Source organism: Panthera leo, chromosome F3 (assembly GCF_018350215.1).
Source record: "Panthera leo isolate Ple1 chromosome F3, P.leo_Ple1_pat1.1, whole genome shotgun sequence".
Taxonomy (NCBI): Eukaryota; Metazoa; Chordata; class Mammalia; order Carnivora; family Felidae; genus Panthera; species Panthera leo.
In genome coordinates this window covers 64099778-64122723 of record NC_056696.1, presented here as the reverse complement: position 1 = coordinate 64122723, position 22946 = coordinate 64099778, and the positions used below count along the sequence as shown (strand labels likewise).

At 45.2% G+C, this 22946-nt stretch overlaps 1 protein-coding gene across 9 annotated transcripts in view; it reads left to right on the top strand.

The window, feature by feature from the left end:
• The first annotated feature begins 1159 nt into the window (after nucleotides 1-1159).
• The window catches only part of LY9 (lymphocyte antigen 9), a 28421-nt gene continuing 6634 nt past the window's right edge, over nucleotides 1160-22946 (top strand). Inside the window, exons 1-7 of one of the 9 annotated variants that reach the window (XM_042925050.1) lie at nucleotides 1160-1434; nucleotides 5008-5334; nucleotides 17670-17945; nucleotides 18440-18745; nucleotides 19875-20144; nucleotides 21411-21569; nucleotides 22392-22445. In XM_042925050.1, coding sequence (XP_042780984.1) covers nucleotides 1311-1434; nucleotides 5008-5334; nucleotides 17670-17945; nucleotides 18440-18745; nucleotides 19875-20144; nucleotides 21411-21569; nucleotides 22392-22445 — 1516 coding nt within the window. In that variant the 5' untranslated portion in view covers nucleotides 1160-1310. Of the gene's footprint in view, nucleotides 1435-5007; nucleotides 5335-17669; nucleotides 17946-18439; nucleotides 18746-19874; nucleotides 20145-21405; nucleotides 21574-22391; nucleotides 22446-22946 lie in introns of all 9 variants that reach the window. The other 8 variants (XM_042925049.1, XM_042925052.1, XM_042925053.1 and 5 more) reach the window with 8 other exon arrangements.

Sequence of the window (22946 nt, the reverse complement as noted above, 5' to 3'; positions counted from 1 at the left end):
GGGGGTGACAAAAAATACCTGTCTCATAAAGCGGTTGTGAGGGCTAAACGGATCCGTGCATGTCAAGTCTGACGAGAGGGTCTCACACCTGACAGGTACTCACTGGATGTCACCGGAAACGACCCGTGCCCGCTCCCTGAAGTTTTCTTTCCAGGTCCTCTCATGCTACGGCCTTGTAGCAGCTGTCAGCGCAGAGCCTGCTGGGGATTCTCTCGTTCTCTCTCTGCCCCTCCCCCACCCGCTCTTTCTGTCTCTGGATTCTCTTCTGTCTCCAGTTTCCCTCCAGTCTCTCCCCCCGCCCCTCCCTCCCAATCGATGAACTTAAAAAAATTAAAAGTCTCTCCGTGGTACGTGACTCGAAGCCAATGCAAACTGGCTTAAGCAACACCGTGAATTCATCGGACCATATTTGTTATCGACTGTTGTGCAACAAACTGCAGAACTCAGCAGCTGAAAATAAGCATCTTGTATCTCACCATTTCTGTGGATCGGTAATCCGGGCACGGCTTAGCTGGTGGGATCCCTCACTGGTCAAGGTGTCCTCCCGGGGCCAGTACCACCCGCCTCACCCCTGTAGCTCTCGGCAGCCTCGAGTCCCCATGATCTGTTCGCAAAGACATCACTTCCTCGTCGGGTTTTGGCCGGTGGTCTCCCTGGCTCCTTGTCTCGAAGTCTTTCGCTCACAGCATAGTACCCGGCTCCCCAAAAAGAGCGGGGAGTAGGAAAGAGAGAGGGAGACAGAGGGAGAGAAAGAGACCGAGATGAAAACGCAACCTTCCAGAACCTCATCTCAGAAATGACAGCTTATTACTGCTCACGAGCAGTAAGCCACTCCATCCAGCCCACACTCAAGAAGACGTGATTACAGGGCACCTGGCTGGCTCAGTCAGAACATGCGACCCTTGATCTCGTGGTTATGAGTCGAGCCCCACAGCGGGTGTAGAGATGACTTAAAATCTTAAAAAAAAAAAAAAAAGAGGTGATTACACACGGGCATGAATACCAGGAGGTGGAGATATTGAGGGGCCACCTTCAGGGCCGAGTTTAGAACCCAAGTTTCCTGATGCTGAAGAAGGTGATTCCCCCCCCCATGGATGTGCAAATCCCATGAAGGCCCTGAAAAGACGTGGGACCCCCTACCCCAGCCTGAGCATGTGGGAGGAGTCTGTGGTACCAGATATAAACAACCCTCCCTGGGACACACACACACGCACACACACACACACACACACGTGCGCGCGCGCGTGCACAAGCAGGGAAGCTGTGGTAAGCACTTCCTCTTTCAGCCTGAGGTCTGAGAGAAGATCATCATGGCGGGTCCAAAGAAACACCCGGATGACTGGGTGCTACGGTCCTTCTCCAGGAAACCACAGAAGAGTCAGCCGCACGTATTCTCTCCCTTACTGTGGACACATCTCCTCTTCCTGCTCGTGGGTAAGTCCACATTGCGGCCACCACCGCTTGCTCGTGGTGTCCCTCTGGGGCCGGTCACATTCTTTGCTGGCAAACTCAGGAAACTCTTCTCTTCGTGGTCATTCTGCGGGTTCCACCTTATTCCCAGCTGTGTCTCCGTGTGTGAGTGCATGCACAGTCACTCACCACGAGCAGACGGCATCCTAGCCCCAGTCTCAAGTCTGGGCTCAGACTGTGTTCCTCTCACCCTCACGTTTTCCTGCTGAGAAATGCTGAGTGGTGAGTTTGCTCCCCACACAGTGTGGATAGAATGCACAGAGAGATACGGAAGTTTCCCCTGATGACTAGCCACCCCCCTTTCTTAGGGGCACATAGAACTCCTGGAACTTCTTTCTACGTTCTGTCATGCTTACCTTCTATCCCAAACTTCAGGCTTCCCTGGGGATCCGGAGATGGTCTGGTGGCACTGGGCCTGGTGGCTGCTCTCTGAGTGTCCTTTTCTCCTCACATCCTACCTCCCCATCAAGGCCCAAGTCCTGCAGGTTTCTGGGAAACGTCTCTCAGCAGCATGGCCGGCAGGCAGAGCTGACCCACTACCCCAGGGAATGTCTCAGCCACCCGGTGTGGTGGCATCTACTGTCCCCTGGTAATCCCATTTTCCCCAGGGCCTTGGAGCACGGTACAGTAGCATAGGGACCCGGAAAGTAGTGGGATTAGGAGGCGTAGGCAGTGAGGGGAGTTCTAGAAGAACTCCCAGATGCATGTATGGAGGAGAGGGGCCTAGACTCCAGGGCTGAGGTCAAGTCTGAACTGTCCTCATTTTCCATTTTCATCATTGCTCACCGTGAAAACATCGGAAGCATCACGGCTCTTTATATCCACACCCAACTTTTGGGGTGCTTCTTGGTTGTGTTGGATAAACCCGAAATTAGCCAGTGCGATGTCACCCAAGCCTCAGGTGACCAACAAGTCAATTTCCAGGCAGAGAGGCACCTCTCCCTCTGTCTAGCTCCACCAGACGGGATAACCTCAAACTTCCCTGTTTTGGTCTAGCAGGGAGTTACCTTGATGCTCTTGTGGATCCAAGGAGTGGTTTCAGGAACTTAGGAGACAGTAGGGTGAAAAGTCCTTCCGTTTTAGTACGTCAGGGAGCAGAACGTCCTGTCCCCTGTTTGGAGGGTAAGGATTCCTGTCCCCTTCAAGGTCCTTCCAGCTGGACTAAGAACCCAATTGACATGAGACAGATTAACAGGAGAAAATACAACTTAATAGTGTATGTATGGGGAATCCACACAGACACGGGATTTCAAAGACAGGCGAAATGAGGTCTGTATGTCATCCCAAACTAAGGAGAAGGGGGCAGGGGTCTGGGACTTCCGAGGGGAGGCAAGTAGTTCACAGGGCGACAAAGAGAACAGATGTTTGGTAATTAGATGTTCGCCGTGCCATACAGATGGGTCACGCAGATCAGATTTATCTCTGCTCACAACCCTTATCCTGGGAAAGACCCCAACTTAGAGTCTTCTATGTAGTGAAGCGGGGGGCAAAGTTTCTCTTGAGCCCACACGGTCTCGATCGCCTTCAGCTCAGAATAACCTTCATGCCAAAGTGGCTTACCTTGGGCCAGTCGGAAACATTTGAAATTAAATCCTTGTTCCGTTACTTCCTAGCTGTGTGAGTCTCTGCGTCTTCAGTAGAGAATGTGATTCGTAAATTGGATCATGCAAGACTCTCTCAATAGATTAAAAAGGATACATGTCAGTGCTCGGTACCTAGTTGGTAGAAGCTGATTGTTACAATCACTAAGTGGCTTATTTGGAAACTAGTAAAGACGGAGAAGCCAAATTCAGTTATCACGACCGTTGAATGCCATTTGACGATTTGCCACAATAATAATTCAAAATAAGTAGTTCGAAATAAGGTGGCTGATACCTGTTATGTAGCATTGTTTGCTTCACCAGGTAACAGGGTTTGACCGCCACGAACCGCCTCCCGCTCCCCTTGCTGACAGTCTGGGGACCTTTGCTGATCTTTGATGTGAAGAGAGAGCTGACCGACCCTGTCGTCTCAAGCAAATAGTTTAAACGCTTGAAATTTTAGCTCCTCATCTGTGAACAAAAAGGTGGGGGGGGGGGGTGGCTAGTCACCAGGTAATTTTGAGGATTGAACGAGGTGATTTCTCCATGACGTAGCAATCGCCAGCATCTTCCAGATGAGAAGAGCTCTCTGCAAGGCAACTTCAAGCCAGCATCAAAACCAACCAACTTTCTCCCTTCTGACTACCCCCCAGAATTCACCTGAAGCGACCTAGCCTAGCTCGTCCAAGGTCCCTAGCTCTGCGTCCTTCCTAGCTGCCTCTCCACAAGGTCCAAGTGCTTGGATGATGATGGATAGAGAACCCTCCCCACACACACCTGATCTACACCAGTCTGGGAGTCTCTTCTCTGTGTCTGCATAATTCTGTACCCTCTGGGTATTCAGAGCACGCCTCGGCCTTTTTCCATCAGTCCAGGCTGTACCTGGGCCTTTCCTCTCTCTCTCTCTCTCTCTCTCTCTCTCTCTCTCTAACATTTTTTACTTATGTTTCCGCCCAGATTCCTGGAGTAATCTGGGTCCTGAACCCATCTGACTTAGTCCGGAATTTTCAGAGGACTCTCCAGAGCCTCAGAAGTCCTTGAATCTGGGAATTCAGGCTGGGGTCACCCAGCCGACATTCACAGGGCCCCTACAAGGAAATGAGCTGCCTCGGACAGATGCCGGGCCTCTGGAAGCCGCGGTAACAATGTTTATCGGGGATCTTGGTCTTTCCTGAGATGAGGCAATTAGGAGAGGATTCGACGCTACTTACTGTCCCGAACCCCAAACCTTGTTCCTAAGGACAGACCAGATCTCCCCGGCCAAGGCAAAGCCATTCTGAGATCCCCTGGGCCATGAGGGAAAGGAAGAGTGAGACAGAGGGTGCTTTTGTTGCTAACATCTCATTATGAAAATTCTTGAGCACAGGGAAAGCTTGAAAGAATTTTACACCAACACTCATATGCTTCCCACCCTGGATCTCCCATCACTTTCATTTCACTCGCCTTCTCACACACCTATCCATCTATCCACGCTGCTAGGCATCCATCTTGCCATCTAATTTTTAAAAAGGTGCTCCTTTTTTTTACCTCTTTTGTTCTTTATGATTTGCAGCAACGTGATTTTATTCCAACTTTGCCATCTGTATTCATTCACACCCATAATGAACATTTCTGTCCCATAGATGAGTAAACTGATTCTCAAAGAAATTCAAAAATTCACCCAAAGCCACAAGGCTAGTTTCCCTGCTGGGACAGAAACCTAGAATGTCTGTTTCCCTGATTATTGTAGATGCATTCATGGGAGAAAGGGAATGAAAGTTAATTTGGGGCATGAATGAATGATTTTGTTAGGCAACAAGCCTAGAGGAAGGAGGGCTGGAATTTTATTTCATTTCTCATCATCTGGGATTTATTCTCACTGTGTTTTTATTGAATGAGTGAATGAATGAATGAATGAATGAATGAAGGCTGACTTGAAAGTCCAACTGCTCCTCCACTCCCTCTTCTGTCGCTGTAGGACTAGAAGCCTCTGGAAAGGACTCACCCCCAACAGTGGTGCCAGGGATTCTAGGAGGGTCGGTGACTTTCTCCCTGAACATTTCAGTGGACACAGAGATTGAGCACGTCACCTGGAATGGTCCCCAAAAAGCTCTTGCTTTAGCAGTCACAGAAACGCAAGTTATCATTATGGACAAAAGCTACCAGAACCGACTGAACATCAGCTGGAACTACTCCTTGTCTATCAGCAACCTGACTTTGAAAGACGCGGGATCCTACAAAGCCCAGATAAACCGCAAGAATTCTGAGGTCACCGCTGATGAGGAATTCATCCTGCGTGTCTATGGTGAGTTCTAGAGGGCTTCTGTGGGTTTTGATCTTTTGGGATTTTTTTTATGTTTATTTCTTTATTTTTGACAGAGAGGGTAGCAGAGAGGGAGAGGGAGAGGGAGAGAGAATCCCAAGCAGGCTCCACGCTGTCGGCACAGAGCCCGACGCTGGGCTCGAACTCACAAACTGCGAGTGAGATCATGACCTGAGCCAAAATCAAGAATCAGACACTCAACCGACTGAGCCACTCGGGTGCCCCTGATCTTTTATTTTTAAAAGCAGATTTTTTTTTTTCTCTCTCCAGCAGTTTATCCCTCGAGGACAGATAGGACTATCTTGTTGGTCACTTTCATCCGGTTCCATAAATATAGACGTCAGAGTGAAAACACAGACAAAATGGGTTTAAAAGCCGTTTATATTCTCTTTTCTGTAACCCTGTTATAATACCCTTTACCCATCTATACTAGCTTGCTAGGGCTGACATTAACCAAATACCACAGACGGGGTGGTTTAAACAACGGAAACTTATTTTCTCACGGTTCTGGAGGCTGGAAGTTCAAACTCAAGATATCAGCAGGTTGGGTTTCTCCTGCGGCCTGGCTTCCAGGCTTGCCTTTAACTACCCTCTCGACACGTCCTCACACGGTCCTATCAAGAAAAGAGAAGCTAGGGGCACCTGGGTGGCTCAGTCGGTTAGACGTCCGACTTCCGCCCAGGTCACGATCTCATGGTCCGTGAGTTCGAGCCCCGTGTCGGGCTCTGGGCTGATGGCTCAGAGCCTGGAGCCTACTTCTGATTCTGTGTCTCCCTCTCTCTCTGCCCCTCCCCCATTCATGCTCTGTCTCTCTCTGTCTCAAAAATAAATAAACGTTAAAAAAAATTTTAAAAAGAAAAGAGAAGCTAAAAAGTGTTCTTTTAAATAAATCGTTTACTGGTTAATGTATAATCCATGTAAGTCATTCTTTATTTTTAGGTTTTTTATTTTAATTCCAGTATAGTTAACATACAGTGTTATATTAGTTTCAGGGTACAATATAGTGATTCAACACTTCTGTACGTTACTCAGTGCTCACCAATATGAGTGTCACCTGTTCCCTTTGTCCCCTTCGCCTGTTTCACCCATTCCCCCACCACGCCTCCCTTCTGGTGACCAGCAATTTGTCCTGTAGGGCTGAGAGTCTGTTCCTTGGTTCCTAATTTCAACTTAATTCCCTCTTTATATTTTTTTTAAGTCTGTTTATGTATTTTGAGAGAGAGCGCCCGCTAGATGGGTGGGGGAGGGGCAGAGAGAGGAAGAGAGAGGGGAGAGAGGAAATCCCAAGCAGGCTCCGCACTGTCAGGGCAGAGCTCAGTCCCACGAACCATCAGATCATGACCCGAGCAGAAATGAAGGGTAGGACACCCAACTGACTGAGCCACCCAGGCGCCCCCCCTTAATTATCTCTTGAAAGGCTCTGTCTCCGAATCGAGTCACATTCTGGGGTACCGGGGATCAGGACTTCAACATATGAATTTTGAAGGGACACGATTCAGTTCATAACAGTGTGCCCTCTGGCCCCCCAAAACTCACTTCCTTCTCATGTGCGAAATACATTCATTCGATCTCAGCAGACACCCCACTATCAATTCTAAGTCCAAAAGCTTATCTAGATATCATCTAAAGCATTATGGGTGAGACTCGAGATGTAATTTGTCTTGAGGCACAACCCCCCCCTTTGGCTGTGAAACTGGAAAACCAGACAAGTTATCTGTCTCCATACTAGGATGGTGGGATAGGCATAGGATAGACATTCATATTCCAAAAGGGAGCAATAGAAAAGAAGAGAGCGGCCATGGATCCCAAGGAAGTCTGCGATCTAGCAGGTCAAATCCCATTAAATTTTAACCTTTAAGAACAATCTTATTTGGCCCTATGCTCTATCCTCTGGGCCCCCTGGGTGGCCGCCCCCCACTCCTTGGCCCTGGGCAGCATCCCTGACCCCTGGAACCAAGGAGGAAATCGCCCCACCGACTGCCCCTGGGCCTGGGCCCTCTAGGCCAGGGGGGGCAAAGGCAGTGGCAGCCCTATCCACCCCTGAACTGCTCTTGGGCATATTCTTCCCTCTTCTCGAAGGATAAGGCATGATCTCAACTGACAAGCTCTATTGGCCCATCCTGTAGAATCCCACAAGTGTGACAGCGTCTCTTAATTTTGTCCCACCTCTGTCCCTTCAGTCCAGGCTGGAAACACTTCTGCTGATAGAGTTGACTAAATCCATGAGTCACACCGTAATCTCTTCAGCAAATGTTGTCTAGCCACACCTTATAGGCTGAGAATTTTCTAAATCTGCAAGTTCTGGTTCCTTCTTTCTCAACACTTCCTTCTTCAATTTACGGCCCTCCTCTAAAATTGTACGACAAGCAGAAAGGAAAAACCACATAGTGCCCTCAATACTTTGCTTAGAGATCTCTGTAGCGAAATACTCAAATTTATCATTTAAGTGTGCTGCTTTCTTTTTTTAAAGTTTGTTTCTTAAATTTTTTTTTTAAGTTTATTTCTTTTGAGAGAGAGAGAGAGAGTGTGCATGTGTGAGCAGGGGAGGGGCAGAGAGAGAGAAAGGGAGAGAGAGAATCCCAAGCAGGCTCTGCACCGTCAACGCAGAGCCCGACCCAGGGCTCAAACCCACAAAGCATGACATCGTGACCCGAGCTGAAATCAAGAGTTGGGCGCTCAACCCACAGAGCCACCCAGGCACCCCTGAATCTGCTACTTTCCACAAAACACTGCAACGCAATTTTTCTCAATTCTTCACCACTCTGTGACGAGTGGGTCACTTCCTCTGGTGTCCAATAACATGTTCCTCAGTCACATCTCATGCCTCGCCAGAAACACCTGTAGGGCTCATATTTCTACCAATATTCTGCTCATGATAATACCCCGTGTGACTCTAGGACAACAGAAGCTTCCTCTTCAGCTCTGCTCTCTTCTTTCTGAGCCCTTACCAGAACCAACTTTAACATCCACATTTCTGCAGTCTCTTGAGGACAGTCTAGGCTTTTCCTAACACACGCTTCAAAACCCTCTAGACCTGTATCCATTAGCCGAGTCCAAAGCCACTTCCACAGTTTTCGGTGTTTGTTACAGCAGCAACCCATGTCTGGTACCACAATCCATACTGGTTTGCTAAGGCTGCCATAACCGAGTACCACAGACAGTAACCTTAACGACAGAAGTTTACTTTCTCGCAGCTCTGGAGACCAGTCAAGATGTCGGCAGGTTGGGTTTCCTCCAAAGCCTCTCCCTTTGGCTTGCGAATAGCCACCTTCTCTCTCTGGGTTCTCACACGGTTGTCATTCTGTCCGTGCTGTCTGTGTCCCGGTCTCCTCTTCTTGAAAATGTGTTAATGTTTTTATTTTATTTCTGAGAGAGAGAGAGAGACAGAGAGAGAGCGGGGGAGGGGCAGGGAGAGAGGGGGACACAGAATCCGAAGCAGGCTCCAGGCTCTGAGCCGTCAGCACAGAGCCCGACGCGGGGCTCGAACTCACGGACCGCGAGATGGTGACCTGAGCCGAAGTCAGACGCTTAAGTGACTGAGCCACTCAGTTGCCCCCTCTTCGTGTAAGGACACCAGTCATATTGGGTTAGGGACCATTCTAATGACCTCATTTTAATGTAATGACTTCTCTCTCCAAACACAGTCCTATATCCAAATAAAAACATATTCTTAGGTACTTGGAGTCAGGGCTTTAACATCTGAACTTTGGGAAGGCACAATTCAGCCTATGACACCATTTTTCTACCAGGTAGGTTTTTTAAAATTGATTTGTAGAGGGTTCCGCATATGTTAAAGAAATGGAATTCTATGCTGCGAATAGAAATAGACTGAATCAACTCTGTTGAATCAATGATCGATTCTATAATGAATCGATGTGCACCGACATACAATTCCCAAGATATAGTGTTAATTTTTTTTTTAATTCCAGCATAGTTAGCATCCACTGTTATATTAGTTTCAGTGATTCAGCAGTGATTCAACACTTCATACAGCACCCAGTGCTCATCACATGTGTAGTCTTTTTTAAATGTTCATTTATTTACTTATTTTTGAGAGAGAGAGCACACACGAGTGGAGGAATGGACGGGAGAAAGGGGGTCAGAGGTTCTGAAGGGGGCTCGGCACTGAGAGCGGTGAGCCTGATGTGGGCTCGAACTCACAAACCGTGAGATCATGACCTGAGCCAGTCAGATGATCAGCCGACTGAGCCACCCAGACACCCTCATCGTAAGTGTACTCTTAATCCCCTTCACTTAGTTCATCCATCGCCTACCCACCTCCCCTCTGGCCAGCCATCATTGTGTTCTCTGTAGTTAAGCATCTTTTTTTTTTTTTTTTGGGGGGGGGGGTTGGTCTTTTTTTCCTTGTTCATTCTGTTTCTTAATTTCCACATATGAGTGAGATCATATAGTATTTGTTTTTCTCTGACTGACTTATTTCACTTAGCTAAATACTCTCTAGAGCCATCTATTGTTACAAATGGCAAGATTGCATTTGTTCTTATGGCTGAATAATATTCACTTATCTATACCACATCTTCTTTATCCATTCATCGACCGATAGACACTTGGGCTGTTTCCATAATTTGGCTACTGTAGATAATGCTGCAACAAACGTAGAGGTGCATATATCTTTTCGAATTAGTGTTTTCATATTCTTTGGGTAAATACCCAGTTGTGGAATTACTGGATCATATGTTAGTTCTATTTTTAATTTTCTGAGGAACCTGCATACTGTTTTCTGCAGTGGCTGCACAAGTTTGCATTCCCACCAACAGTGCACAAGGTTCCTTTTTCTCCACATCCTTACCAACACTTGTTGTTTCTTGTGTTTTTTTGTTTTAGCTATTCTGACAAGTATGATATGATGTCTCATTGTAGTTTTGAGTTGCATTTCCCTGATGATGAGTGATGATGACCAACTTTTCTTTTTTTTTTTTTTTTTATCTATTTATTCTGAGACAGAAAGACAGAGAGAGAGAGAGAGAGAAAGAGAGAATGAGCAGGGGAGGGGAAGAGGAGGAAGAGAGAGAATCCCAAACAGGGTTTCTGCATGGTCAGCAGAGCCATAAGATCACGAGAGTCAAAATCAAGAGTCGGTCGCTTAAACAGCTGAGCCACCCAGACGCCCCAAACATCTTTTCATGTGTCTGTTGACATCTGGATGTCTTCTTTGGAGAAATGTCTGTTCACGTCTTCTGTCCATTTTTTAATTGGGTTATTTGTTTTTTGGGTGTTTAGTTGTATAAGTTCTTTATATATTTTGGACACTAATCCTTTATGGAATACATCATTTGCAAATATCTTCTCCCATTCAATAGGTTGTCTTTTCGTTTCGTTGATTGTTTCTTTTGATGTGCAGAAGCTTTTTATTTTGATGTAGTCCCAATAGTTGCTTTTTGCTTTTGTTGCCCTTGCCTCAGGAAACATAACTACAAAAATGTTGGTATGGCCAATGTTAGAGAAATCACTACCTGTGCTCTCTTCTAGGATCTTTATATGACTTAAAGTGTCACATTTAGGTCCTTAATCCATTTTGAGTTTACATTTGTATATGGTGTAAGCAGGTGGCTCAGTTTCTTTCTTTTGTATGTAGCTGTTCAGTTTTCCCAACACTATTTATTGAAGAGATTGTCTTTTTCCCATTGAATATTCTTGCCTCCTTTGTCGAAGATTAATTGATATATAATCATGGGTTTATTTCTGGGCTCTCTATTCTGTTCCATGCATCTAGGTGTCCATTTCTGTGCCAGTGCCATACTGCTTTGATTACTAAAGTTTTGTAGTATATCTTGAAATCTCGTATCATGATACTTCCAAATTTGTTCTTCTTTTTCAAGATTGCTTTGGCTATTCAGGTTCTTGTGTGATTCCATACAAATTTTAGCATTGTTTGTTCTAGTTCTGTGAAAAATGCTGTTGGTATTTTGGCAGGGGTTGCATTAAATCTGTATATTGCTTTGACTAACCTGGAAATTCAGTAATATTTGTTCTTCCAATCCATGAGCATGGAATATCTTTCCATTTATTTGTGTCTTCTTCAGTTTCTTTCATCACTGTTTTCAGAGTACAGATCTTTCACCTCCTTGGTAAAGTTTATTCCTGAGTATTTTATTAATTTTGGTGCAATTGTAAATGAGATTGTTTTCTTAATTTCTCTTTCTGCTGCTTCATTATTAGTGTACAGAAATGCGATAGACTTCTGTATATTGATTTTGTACCCTGCAACCTTACTGAATTCATTTATCAGTTCTAGTGGCTTTTTTTTTTTTTTGGTGGAATCTTTAGGGTTTTCTATACATAGTATCATGTCATCTGCAAATAGTGAAAGTCTTACTTTTTTGTTACCAATTCAGATACATTTTATTTCTTTTTGTTGTCTAATTGCTATGGCTAGGACATACAGTACTAGTTTGAATAAAAGTGGTGAGAGTAGACATCCTTTCTTGTTCCTGACCTTAGCGGAAAAGCTCTCAGTTTTTCACTATTAAGTATAACGTTAGCTGTGGGATTTTTTATATATGGGCTTTATTTTGTTGAGGTGTGTTCCCTCTACACCTACCTTGTTGAGGATTTTTATCATGAATGGATGTTGTTCTTTGTCAAATGCTTTTTTTGTATCTATTGAAATGATCAGATGCTTTTTATCCTTTCTGTGTTTATGGGATGTATCATGTCATTTGATTTGTGAATATTGAACCACCCTTGCATTCCAGGAATAAATCCCACTTGATCATGGTGAGTGATTTTTTTTAACGTATTGCTGGATTTGGTTTGCTAATTTTTTTGTTGAGGATTTTTGTATCTATGTTCATCAGAAATATTGACCTGTAGTTCTCTCTCTCTCTCTCTCTCTCTGGTAGTGTCTTTATCTGGTTTGGAATCAGGGTAATGCTAGCCTCATAGAATGAATTTAGAAGTTTCCTTCCTCTCTTATTTTTTGGAATGGTTTGACAATAATAGGCATTAACTCTTCTTTAAATGTTTGGTAGAATTCATCTATGAAGATGTCAAGTCCCGGATTTTTTGTTTTGGGAGTTTTTTGATTATTGATTCAATTTCATTGATGGTAATCAGTCTGTTCAAATTTTCTATTTCTTCCTGATTCAGTTTTGGGAGGTTATATTTTCTAGGCATTTATCCATTTCTTCTAGATTGTGCAATTTATTGACATATAATTTTTCATAATATTCTCTTATAATCCTTTGTACTTTTGTGTGTCAGTTATTTATCCTCTTTCATTTCGGATTTTGTTTACTTGAGTTTTCTCTCTCTCTCTCTCTCTCTGTCTGAGTCTAGCTAAAGGCCTATCAATTTTGTTGATCTTTTCAAAGAAACAGCTCCTGGTTTCATTGATCTGTTCTATTGTTTGTTTGTCTGTTTTGAAGTTTTGATTTCATTTATTTCTGCTCTCATCTTGATTATTTCTTTCCTTCGACTAGTTTGGGGTTTTGTTTGTTCTTCTTTTGTAGCTCCTTTAGGTGTAAAATTAAGTTGTTTATGTCAGATTTTTCTTGCTTCTTGATGTAGGCCTATATTGCTATAAACTTCCTTCTTAGAACAACTTTTGCTGCATCCCAAAGATTTTGGACTGTTGTGTTTTCATTTTCATTTTATACGTGTATTTTTTTTTATTTCCTCTGATTTCTTGGTTGACTCATTCATTGTTTAATAGCATGTTATTTAACCTCCATGTGTTTGTATCTTTTCCAAACTTTTTCTTGTGATTCATTTCTAGTTTCATAGTGTTGTGGTCAGAAAAGATGCAGATATGACTTTGATTTTTTTAAGTTTGTTGAGACTGGTTTGGTGGCCAAGTATGTGACCTATTGTGGAGAATGCTGATGAGCACGTGAAAAGAATGTGTATTCTGCTGTTTTAGGATGAAATGTTGTGAATATATCTATTAGATCCATCTGTTCCAATATGTCATTCAAAGCCACTTGTTTCCTTGTTGATTTTCTGTTTGGATGATCTATCCATTGATGTAAGTGGGGTGTTAAAGGCCCCTGCTAGTATTGTATTACTATCAATTACTTCCTTTTCTTTATGTTTGTTACTAGCTGCTTTATGTATTTGGGTACTTCTATGTTGGGTTCATAAATATTTACAATTGTTATATATTCTCATTGGATTGTACCCTTTACGATTACATAGTGTCCTTTTTCTCTTGTCACACTCTTTGTCTTAAAGCCCATTTTGTCAATCATGTCAATTATTGCTTTGCCAGCTTTTTTTTTTTTTTCATGTCCATTCACATAATCAATGATTTTCCATCACTTCACTTTTAATCTGCATGGGTCTTTAGGTTTGAAATGAGTCTCTCATAGGCAGCATATAAATAGATCTTGCTTTTTTTATCCATTCTGCCATGCTATGTCTTTTGACTGGAGCTTTCAGTCCACTTACATTCAAAATAGTTATTGACAGGTAGGTACTTGTTGCCATTTTGTCGTTTGTTTTATGGTTGTTTTTGTAGTTCTCTTTCTTCTCTGGCTCTCTTCTCTCACCATTTGTTGGCTTTCTTAGTGATATACTTGGATTCTTTTCTGTTTATTTCTTTGCATATCTATCACTGATTTTTGATTTGTGGTTACCATTAGGTCTATATATAACATCTGTTTCATATAGCAGCCTGTATTAATTTAATGGTCATTCAAATTTGAACCTATTCTTTACTCATCTCCCTCCCACATGTTAGGTATACGGTGCCATACTTTACATCTTTTTATTTTGTGAATCCTTTGACTGATCTCTATAGATAAATTTATTTTTATTGCTTTTGTGCTTCCTACTTTTCTCACTCCTACTTATGATCTTTCCTTTCCATTCAAAGAGTCCCCTTTAACATTTCTTGCGGGGCTGGTTTAGTAGTCATGGATTCCCTTAACATTTGTCTGGGAAACTCCTTGTGTCTCCTTCTATTCTGAATAATAGCTTTGCCTGATAGAGTATTCTTGGTTGCAGGTTTTTTCCTTTCAGCACTTTGAATATATCATGCCACTCCCTTTTGTCCTGCAAAGTTTCTACTGAAAAATTAGCTCATAGCCTTATGGGATTCTCCCTTGCATGTAACTGTTTTCTTTTCTCTTGGTGTTCTTAAATTATTCTCTTATCACTACTTTTTGCCATTTTAATTCCTATGTGTTTGGTGTGGACGTCCTTGGGAGACTTTGGGGGGCTCTCTGTGTCTCCTGGATCTGGCTTTCTGTTTCAGAAATCAGATTCAGCAAGTTTTTACTATTATTTCTTCAAATTCTCTTCTCCTTCTTGGATCCTTATAATGCTATTATTACACTTGATGGTGTTGCTGAGCTCCCGGTCTATTTTCTTTTTTTCTAATTATTTTTTTCCTCTGTTCAGCTTGATTGTTTTCCATTACTCTGTCTTCCATGTCACTGATCTGCTTTCTCTGGTCTTTTTATTCCATCTGTGTATTTTTAATTTCAGTTGTTGAGTTCTTCTTCTCTGCGTGGTTCTTTTTATGTTTTCTATCTCTTTTTTAAAGAGAGGTCTTCCACTCCACTGAGGTCCTCCACTCTTCTCAAGTCCAGTGAGTATCTTTATGACCATTACTCTAAATTCTTTATCAGACATACTACTTATCTCCATTTCTTTTATTTCTGTTGCCATGATTTTGTCTTGTTCTCTCATTTGGGACATATGTTTCCTCATTTTATCTAACTCTCTGTATCTGTTTATATGTGGTAGGAAAGTCAGTTTCATCTGCTCTTCAAAGTAGTGGCTTGGGGTGCCTGGGTGGCTCAGTCAGTTAAGCATCCGGCTTCAGCTCAGGTCATGATCTTACAGCTCATGAGTTCAAGCCCCATGTCAGGCTCTGTGCTGACAGCTCAGAGCCTGGAGACTGCTTCAGATTCTGTCTCCCTCTCTCCCTGCCCCTCCCCTGCTTGTGCTCTGTCTCTCTGTATATAAAATATAAATAAACATTTGAAAAAAGTAGTGGCTTTATGAAGAAGAGGACCTAGAGTGCCCTGCAGTGCAGTGTCCCTTGTTCACCAGAACTTGGAGCTTCAGGGGTGTCTCCTATGTGTGTTGTGTATGCCCTGCTGTTGTGGCTGAGCCACTTTTGCCTTCAGTCCAGTCATCTGCAATGGCTGTCCTTTCCTGTTGTGGGCAGGGTTTGGTCCTTGCGTTGTTAGTGGGCCAATCTGGGGCCCTGGCCTTGAGTCAATTCAGACCAAGCATTTGCCAGAGATGCAGTAGCAATGAACTACAGGGTGCTTTCCTTGTTTTGTTTTGGGAAAAGCTTTCATTGGTGGGCAGGGCCTGTAGTCAGACCAGATGTCTGTCCCCGGCCCATTGCTGGCCCCTGCTGGCACTGCTTGCACACTGCCAGGCTTGTGGCCTCACTTTGGATGGGCTCCATCCAAGAGTGCATTGGAGGGGGCAGGGCCACAAGAGAAAGCAGGGGCAGGCTTGGCAGCATTATCAAGGTTTGCGCTGGTTGGTTGCAGAAGGGGACCTGTAGCCAATGGGAACCAGGCAGGCTGGGTTGGAGGGGACAGATCTGCAAAAGCGGTGGGGCCGGAGGAGGGGGGATTAGTGTGGAGGACAGGGTGTCTGGCGTTAGCAAGGTTTGTTCAGGTCTGCCGTGGGAGGGGACCTAGAACAGAGGCATAACTGGAGAGGGCATATCTATGGGAGAATGCAGGGGTGTAGTGTGCGGCTAGCAAGTTAGGTATTAAGTGTTGGTCCTACACTGGTTCCCACAGGTGTCCATGTGTCTGGGCTGGCGGGCCAGGGAGGGATATGATTTCCACCAGCTCCCTTGTTCCTGGAGAAGCTCTCAACAATCTCTGCCCCCTACAGCACACACTCTGAGATTAGTAAACAAATGTCTTTCCCATATATTACAGGGGTTTCAAACTGCTGCTTCTATGTTGTATCTCCAGAGCCGTTTGTGGTGCTGCCTTTTTAAGGGCAGGTACCAGTTTTCTCTCCCCCTCCCAGAGCTGAGCCCACTGACTTTTAAACTTTCAGGTGTTAGGGCACCTAGGTGGCTGTCAGTTGAGCATCTGACCTCAGCTCAGGTCATGATCTCACAGCTCGTGGGTTTGAGCCCCAAGTCAGGCTCTGTGCTGACAGCTCGGAGCCTGGAGCCTGCTTCAGATTCTATGTCTTCCTCTCTCTCTGCCCCTCCCCCACTCGTGCTCTGTCTCTCTTTCTCAAAATTAGACATTAAAAAATAATGTTTAAGTTCCAGGTGTTAAGCCCCACTGATTGTAAGAACTCATGAAATTAGGCCCCACTGTTGTTCAAAACTAAATGTTATGAGGACTCATCTTCCCTGTATGAGAGTCTGTTTCTGTCCCCTCTTGCACCTTCCCTCCCTTGGACAGTCCTGTGTGTCCATTTAGCTCCCAACTGTATCTCTGCCCTCCCCACCCTCTTTGATGTGACCTCTTCTATACATTTAGCTGTGGAGAGTTTGTTCTGCTAGTCTTCAGGTCGTTTTCTGGGTTATTTACGTTGATGTGGGTGCTGCCTGGTTGTATCCATGGGACAAAGTGAGCTTGGGGTCCTCTTACTCTGCCATCTTCCCCAGAAATCCAATATGTTGTTAGGTTTTTAAAGGGTTCAGAACAGTATATATAGTATGCTATCATGTATGCATCTATACCTAGGATATTTCTAGAAAGATCAACAAGAAATGCCTCGGAATAATTCCTGGGGAGAGGAAATAGGTGTCTGGGACAAGATAGCTTGCTTTTTAAATTATATACTCTTTCGTGTATCTTTTCAATTTTATGTATTACTAATTCCCCAAAAAAGCAAACTTAAACACACACCTGTACACACACACACACACACACACACACAGTGGATAGGGGAAATGGAACAAAAGGGAAGGAAAGGACTAGGAAGAAGTTCTGGAAACACAATGGGTCATAAATTCAGATCAAAAGACAAAAGGAACTCAAGAATCTAGAGGCAGAGCTCCCTACTCCACAGTGTTTGGGGCTGACTTATTTATCCATTTATTCACCAAACATTCAAGAGTGACTTTCATGGGCCGAGCCTGTGTTAGACGTCCAGGCACAGGCATTGGCCCTGTCCTCAAGTAGTTCAGATACTGATGGGGAGAGGAGTAATCAGTCATGTTGCGTCATGGAAATAACACCTGTCGAGGATCTACGGAAATGCAGAAAAGAGGCAGTCTAGCCTGAAAACTTCCCTTTGAAGGATGCTGACTTCTTCCTTCTCTGCCTAGCTCTCCTGTCATCATCACCTTCTTCTCTCAGCCTTGTCCTGCTGCAGAAGGAATGTGAGTAGTCTCATTGCTGTTGTCCATACAGAGCAGGTGCAGGTGCCTCGAGTTGTCGTGAAGTCCGTGAACATGTCTGATAGTGCCTCCTGCAACATTACCTTGATTTGCTCTGTGGAGAGGGCAGGGACAAGTGTTCTGTACAGCTGGACCCCGAAGAACACCCATGCTTCTGAATCCCATGGGGCCTCCACCATCACCATCTACTGGATGCCGTGTGACCCAGACCTGCCATACACCTGCACAGCCAGGAACCCAGTCAGCCAGAGCACCTCTGGCCCCATCCATGCCCGGCAGTTCTGTACAGGTACAGGTTCCACTTAGGCCCTCCTGGCGATTCCAGAAAGTCTGAGTAGCTATGGAACCCTGCCAGGGTTCTGGCAGGACACGGGTGGAATAGGGAAGCAAGAAGATAGGCTTGAAGACCCCTTATACTCTACCATCTGAGGCCTGAGAGAGACTGACGGGGCATGTAGGAACTACCAGGGAACTGAAACTCTAAGGGTAGAACAAGCGAAGGGAAGAGAGTTTGGATGAAGGGATCCAGTTGGTTCTTTGCTTGGGTGGGGGTATCCCCTGGGGTCTCCTCAGAAGGTCAGGAAGGGCAGGAGAGGACCGGGTATGTGAAAGGCAGAGCCAGGTGCATACCTGTCTGTGACAAGTGTTCCGCAGGGATGCCTCATGATAGGAAGGGAAAGGGGGTGTGGGCAGGAGAGCACGTGGGACTTCAGTCTCCTTCAGGCAGGCTGAGGGTTAATAGGGCCAGTAACTAAAGTCACCATGTCTCATCTCTGATTGCAGCTCCGGGAGCCTCCAGAGGAGGATCAACGGGGGAGACAGTGGTGGGGATCCTCGGGGAGTCAGTCACCCTCCCCCTAACACTCTCGGCCAGTCGCTACGTGAATAACATTGTCTGGATGTTTAACACATCTATTATCACCAAAAAGCAGGAAGTGAAGCCCAAGATTCCTGACGAGAACTCTGGCCAAGACTACTCCCTGAAGATTGGCCAGCTAAAGATGGAGAATGCCGGCCACTACTATGCCTACGTGTGTTCAGAGGCCTCCAGAGTCATCAGCAGAAGACATTTCACCCTGCTCATCTACCGTGAGTTTCTGAGCAGAGCGCTAAGCATTAGATGCCTTCCCTGAAAGGTTTCTCCTCTTTGCTGCTTTCCCTGCCTCCTGCTTCCCTCAAGCCTCTCCTCCTACCAAAATGCCTCAGGCCACCTGAACAACTGTTGGGTCCACACCAGTCAACTCACAGGAGGAAAAATTTTTAACCGGCAGCTGGGCAAAATCCACCTACCGATGTCCCCCTTCTAGACTTCCAGTTAGGTCTCCACCATCCAACTTTTAATACTCGCCACTGTTTTCCTGCATCGCTTATCGTTTTTTTTTTTATATATATAGAATATTATCATTTTTGAATAAGAGAACAGCTGGCTGGAGTGGAATTGGAGAAGACTGAGGAGAAAGCCTTTAGTGTCCAAAGACCCTCTGACCCCCCCCCCCCCCCCCCCCCCACGAGGGCCGCTTGGCTCTCCTGTCATCACATCCCCTGCCTGGGTTTGTTGATGTCTAAGTAGCTGAAAAGAGTCACTGTCCATGGTCCTGCTAAAGTATGCTGGGAGTCAGCTAGTCCACGCCGATAGCAGCTGTGACTCAAATGTAATTTTTTTTTAAGCGAGAAGATTTAGTAAAAATAATAATGCACCGGGAACAACTGATGCCCATCTTACATTTCTGTTAAAATTGCTAACATTTATTGGGCACTAACTCTGTGTCAGTGCTGCACTCACCTCTCTACACTTTATCTCCTGAATAAAAAAAACTTAGACGATGGCACCTCAACACATAAGCCTTGAAGAGTCTTTGGAGCACATGGTATGTTGTGCTTACTTGTGTGGAAGTAAGTGGAATATTGTGCTTACTTGCTCGTCCTTCACAGGGTACTCTATAGAATGATGTGGTATCTTTGTTTTTCTACTTTTTATTAACTCCTTTAACATCCAAGCATCCAAGCATCCAAGAGTTGAACTGATATGTCTGAGATTTCACGGCCACTAAGGGAAAGGCCAAGTGCACTCCAAAATGTCCGTGACTCCTGGAGGCACTTTCTCAGCCCTAAGGCAGTTCCAACACACAATTTCATGAGCATATTCTGAATGAGTAAAGATGTGGCGACTGCCCAGTGGGTGGGCCTGACTCTACATGAGGTCTTTCTCCTCACACAGGGAGGCTGAAGAAGCCAAAAGTTACCGGGAGCCTTGAGCTCAGTGAGGATGGCATCTGCAGGGTCAGCCTGACATGTTCAGTGGAGGACAGTGGACACAATGTGACATACTTATGGACCTTCCTACAGAAAGGAACTGTCATGTCCCAAGGGGGATCTCACCTCAATATCTCTTGGAGAAGTGATGAAAATCATCCCAACTTCACATGTACCACCAGGAACCCTGTCAGCAAGAGCTTCCAGTCATTTCTTCCCGGCGACATCTGCCCAGGTTGCCTTGGATCCAAGAGTCTGCATTCTGAGTGGTTCTTTATGAAGTGCAGCGAGGGAGTGTGGGCGAGAGTACTTTAGAGTAGCACATTCCAATAGAAATATAATGGAAACCACACACGCAATTCACATTTTCTAATAGCCACATTAGATAAAGCAAAAAGCAACAAGTAACATTAACTTCAGTAATATCTTTTGCTTAACCCACTATATCCAAACATCATCATTTCAATATGTAGCCAATATGCAATTATCCTTGAGATAATTTACATTTCATGCTGTGCTAAGTCTCTGAAATCCGGTACGTTTTTACAGTAACAGCACATCTCAATTCAGATGCCAAATTTTCATGGGAAGTACTTGATCTGTTTTCAGATTTCATAAAACTTAGTGTTGAGAAGCTAGATTCACATATCCAAGTTGCTCCAAACCTACTTATCAGGTTTTTCAATAAGAAACTGAATAGCCACACTTCAATTTCAATTTTTAAAAATTAAATAAAATAAGCAATTCAGCTCCAGAGTCATCCTGGCCACATTCCAATGGCTCCTGCCATGGCTCGTGGCCACTATACTTGAGACTAGAAGCAAGAAATGAAGCCCTGGTGGCTCTTACTAGAGGCCCGGCACTAGTCTAGGTCCTGGTGAGTTTTAACACAGTCAGCTTTACAATGGTCTTATGTGGCAAATGTTCTTATTATTCTCCATTACATGAAGAAACCGAGACTCAGAAAGTATAAGGGACTTGAGCAAGGCCACACAACAAAAGCATGATTGAAACCCTGAGTTCTGTGCCCTGTTCTGCTCTCGAAGGAAGTAGAAAAAAAGGAAGGTTTACCTAGAATGTGACGAGGCTAGGTCAGGCTAGCAGATGGATTTAGAGCCCAATTAGGTGGGAATTTTGACTCTGTCTTGAGCCCGGAACTGCCCTTATATCATTGACAGAAAGGAGCGGTGTAGTGTGATGGATAAGGGTGTTTAAGAATCAGGCAGCCTACGTTCAAATCCTGTTCAGGATGAACTCTCTGCGACACCGGGCAAGGGGCTCTACCTAGAGACAGTGTCTGTCATCAGACAGACTACAGCTTCTTGTCCAGAACAATACCTGCTCAATGAATAGTTGTAGAATGAATGAAAAGGAATATGCTCTGCGATAGCATGAAATTTTAAGAGGCAGGTAGGATGGTCATTATGCTGTGTTCACTGACTGTTCCAACCTCCCTACCATTATTTATACTAATACCATTCATTTCCTCTCCAAAGGGCAGGAGAGAAACATGAAGCTCTACATCGGACTCTCCTTGGTGGCTCTTGTTCTTCTGTGCTTTGGGATCTCCATCTGGTGGTGCATGTGGAAGCAAAAAGGACGGCGTGGGTTTCTGAGATCAGTGGCATCTGCCCTAGACCATATCCTGGGACCTTTGCAGGCTTGTCTGTCCTCTCATGATCCCCCCTCCCCCACACTCCTTCCCCCCGCCCCCCGCCCCTCCTCCGTCTATCCGAAGACCTCATTTCTTCTCAGAGTGATGGGGAGGAGGGGTGCTCGTTGTGGGGAATGCAGGGAAGGAGCTGGCCTTAGGGACAAACGTTACCAGAGACTCAAAAATGACCAGAGCTCTCCATCTCTCACCCCTACTTTGTCCTTCGAGCCAGCTTAGTTCTTTCCTACGGACCCCAGCTGACGGGTGGGGTGGAGTGTACCACAACACAGCAATTGCTGTCTCCAGACGCACACCTACTAGGAGATAGCCACCGGGAAGAGAAAAAAGAGGTTTCCCTCCAACTCTCATTTGAAAGATCTCTGATTGGCCTGGCCTCGGGTCATGTGACCATGGCTTGGCCCAATCACCGTGGCCAAGGGGATTAGCTATTATGATTGGCAGCTCCCTCGGAATCTCATATTGCAGTGGAAATGGACTAATTGCCAGAAAAAGCCTATTGGTTAGAACACATTGGATCCCTGGAATAATTGATGCGAGCCAACAAACCAATCTGAGGAGGGGCTACCACAGATGGGGCCGAGGGATGGCAGGAGGCTCCAGGGCCTTCTTCTCAGCTGAAGATGACCTTAGACTCTGGTCGCCCTTTCACATCAGGTTCCTGCTCACATCAGGGTTCACCTCCTCCCTAAAGCCTTTTCCTTGGCCGTGTCCCCAGAAATCTCTCCCCGTCTGTTTCGACGCTCACGAAATCAGACGCCTCTCTCCTCACAGCCCTACTGATAAATCTTCTCTACCTTCGTTTCTCAGACTCAGTCCCAGACTCCAGCTCCAACCAAGCTGAAACCCCAGCGGATGCGCCAGGTAATATCACCAATGACACAGGCTATGGGGTCCCTGGGCCCGATGGAAGCTCCAAGGCCTGGCTATTTATTCTATGTGGTCTGCCAACCAGCGACAGGAGTATCACCCAGGAGCTTGGTAGAAACGCAAATCTTGGGCACCGCCCCAGAATACTGAGCTCTAGTCTGCATCTTCACAAGGTGAATCATATACCTGTTAAAGTCTGAGAAATAATGTGGTTTGGAGAAGGAAGGCGGTTTGGGGCACAGAAACCACAATGAGGATGGACTCCAGAGAGAAGGTGACCAAAGCTAGGAGAGGCGGCCTGCCCTCTGGGGTCTCTAGAGCTCCTCAGGCTTTGATCATTACCACTTGAACGTGGCCTCCGATGAGGGCGGAGTCATGTTCCTCATTCTGAGAATGGAGACACAAAGGCCAGATAGAATGGCAAATCCGCGGCAGAAGCCAAACTAAGACCCAATGAAAATTAAGCCCGTGAGACTGTCTAGACACCTATGACCC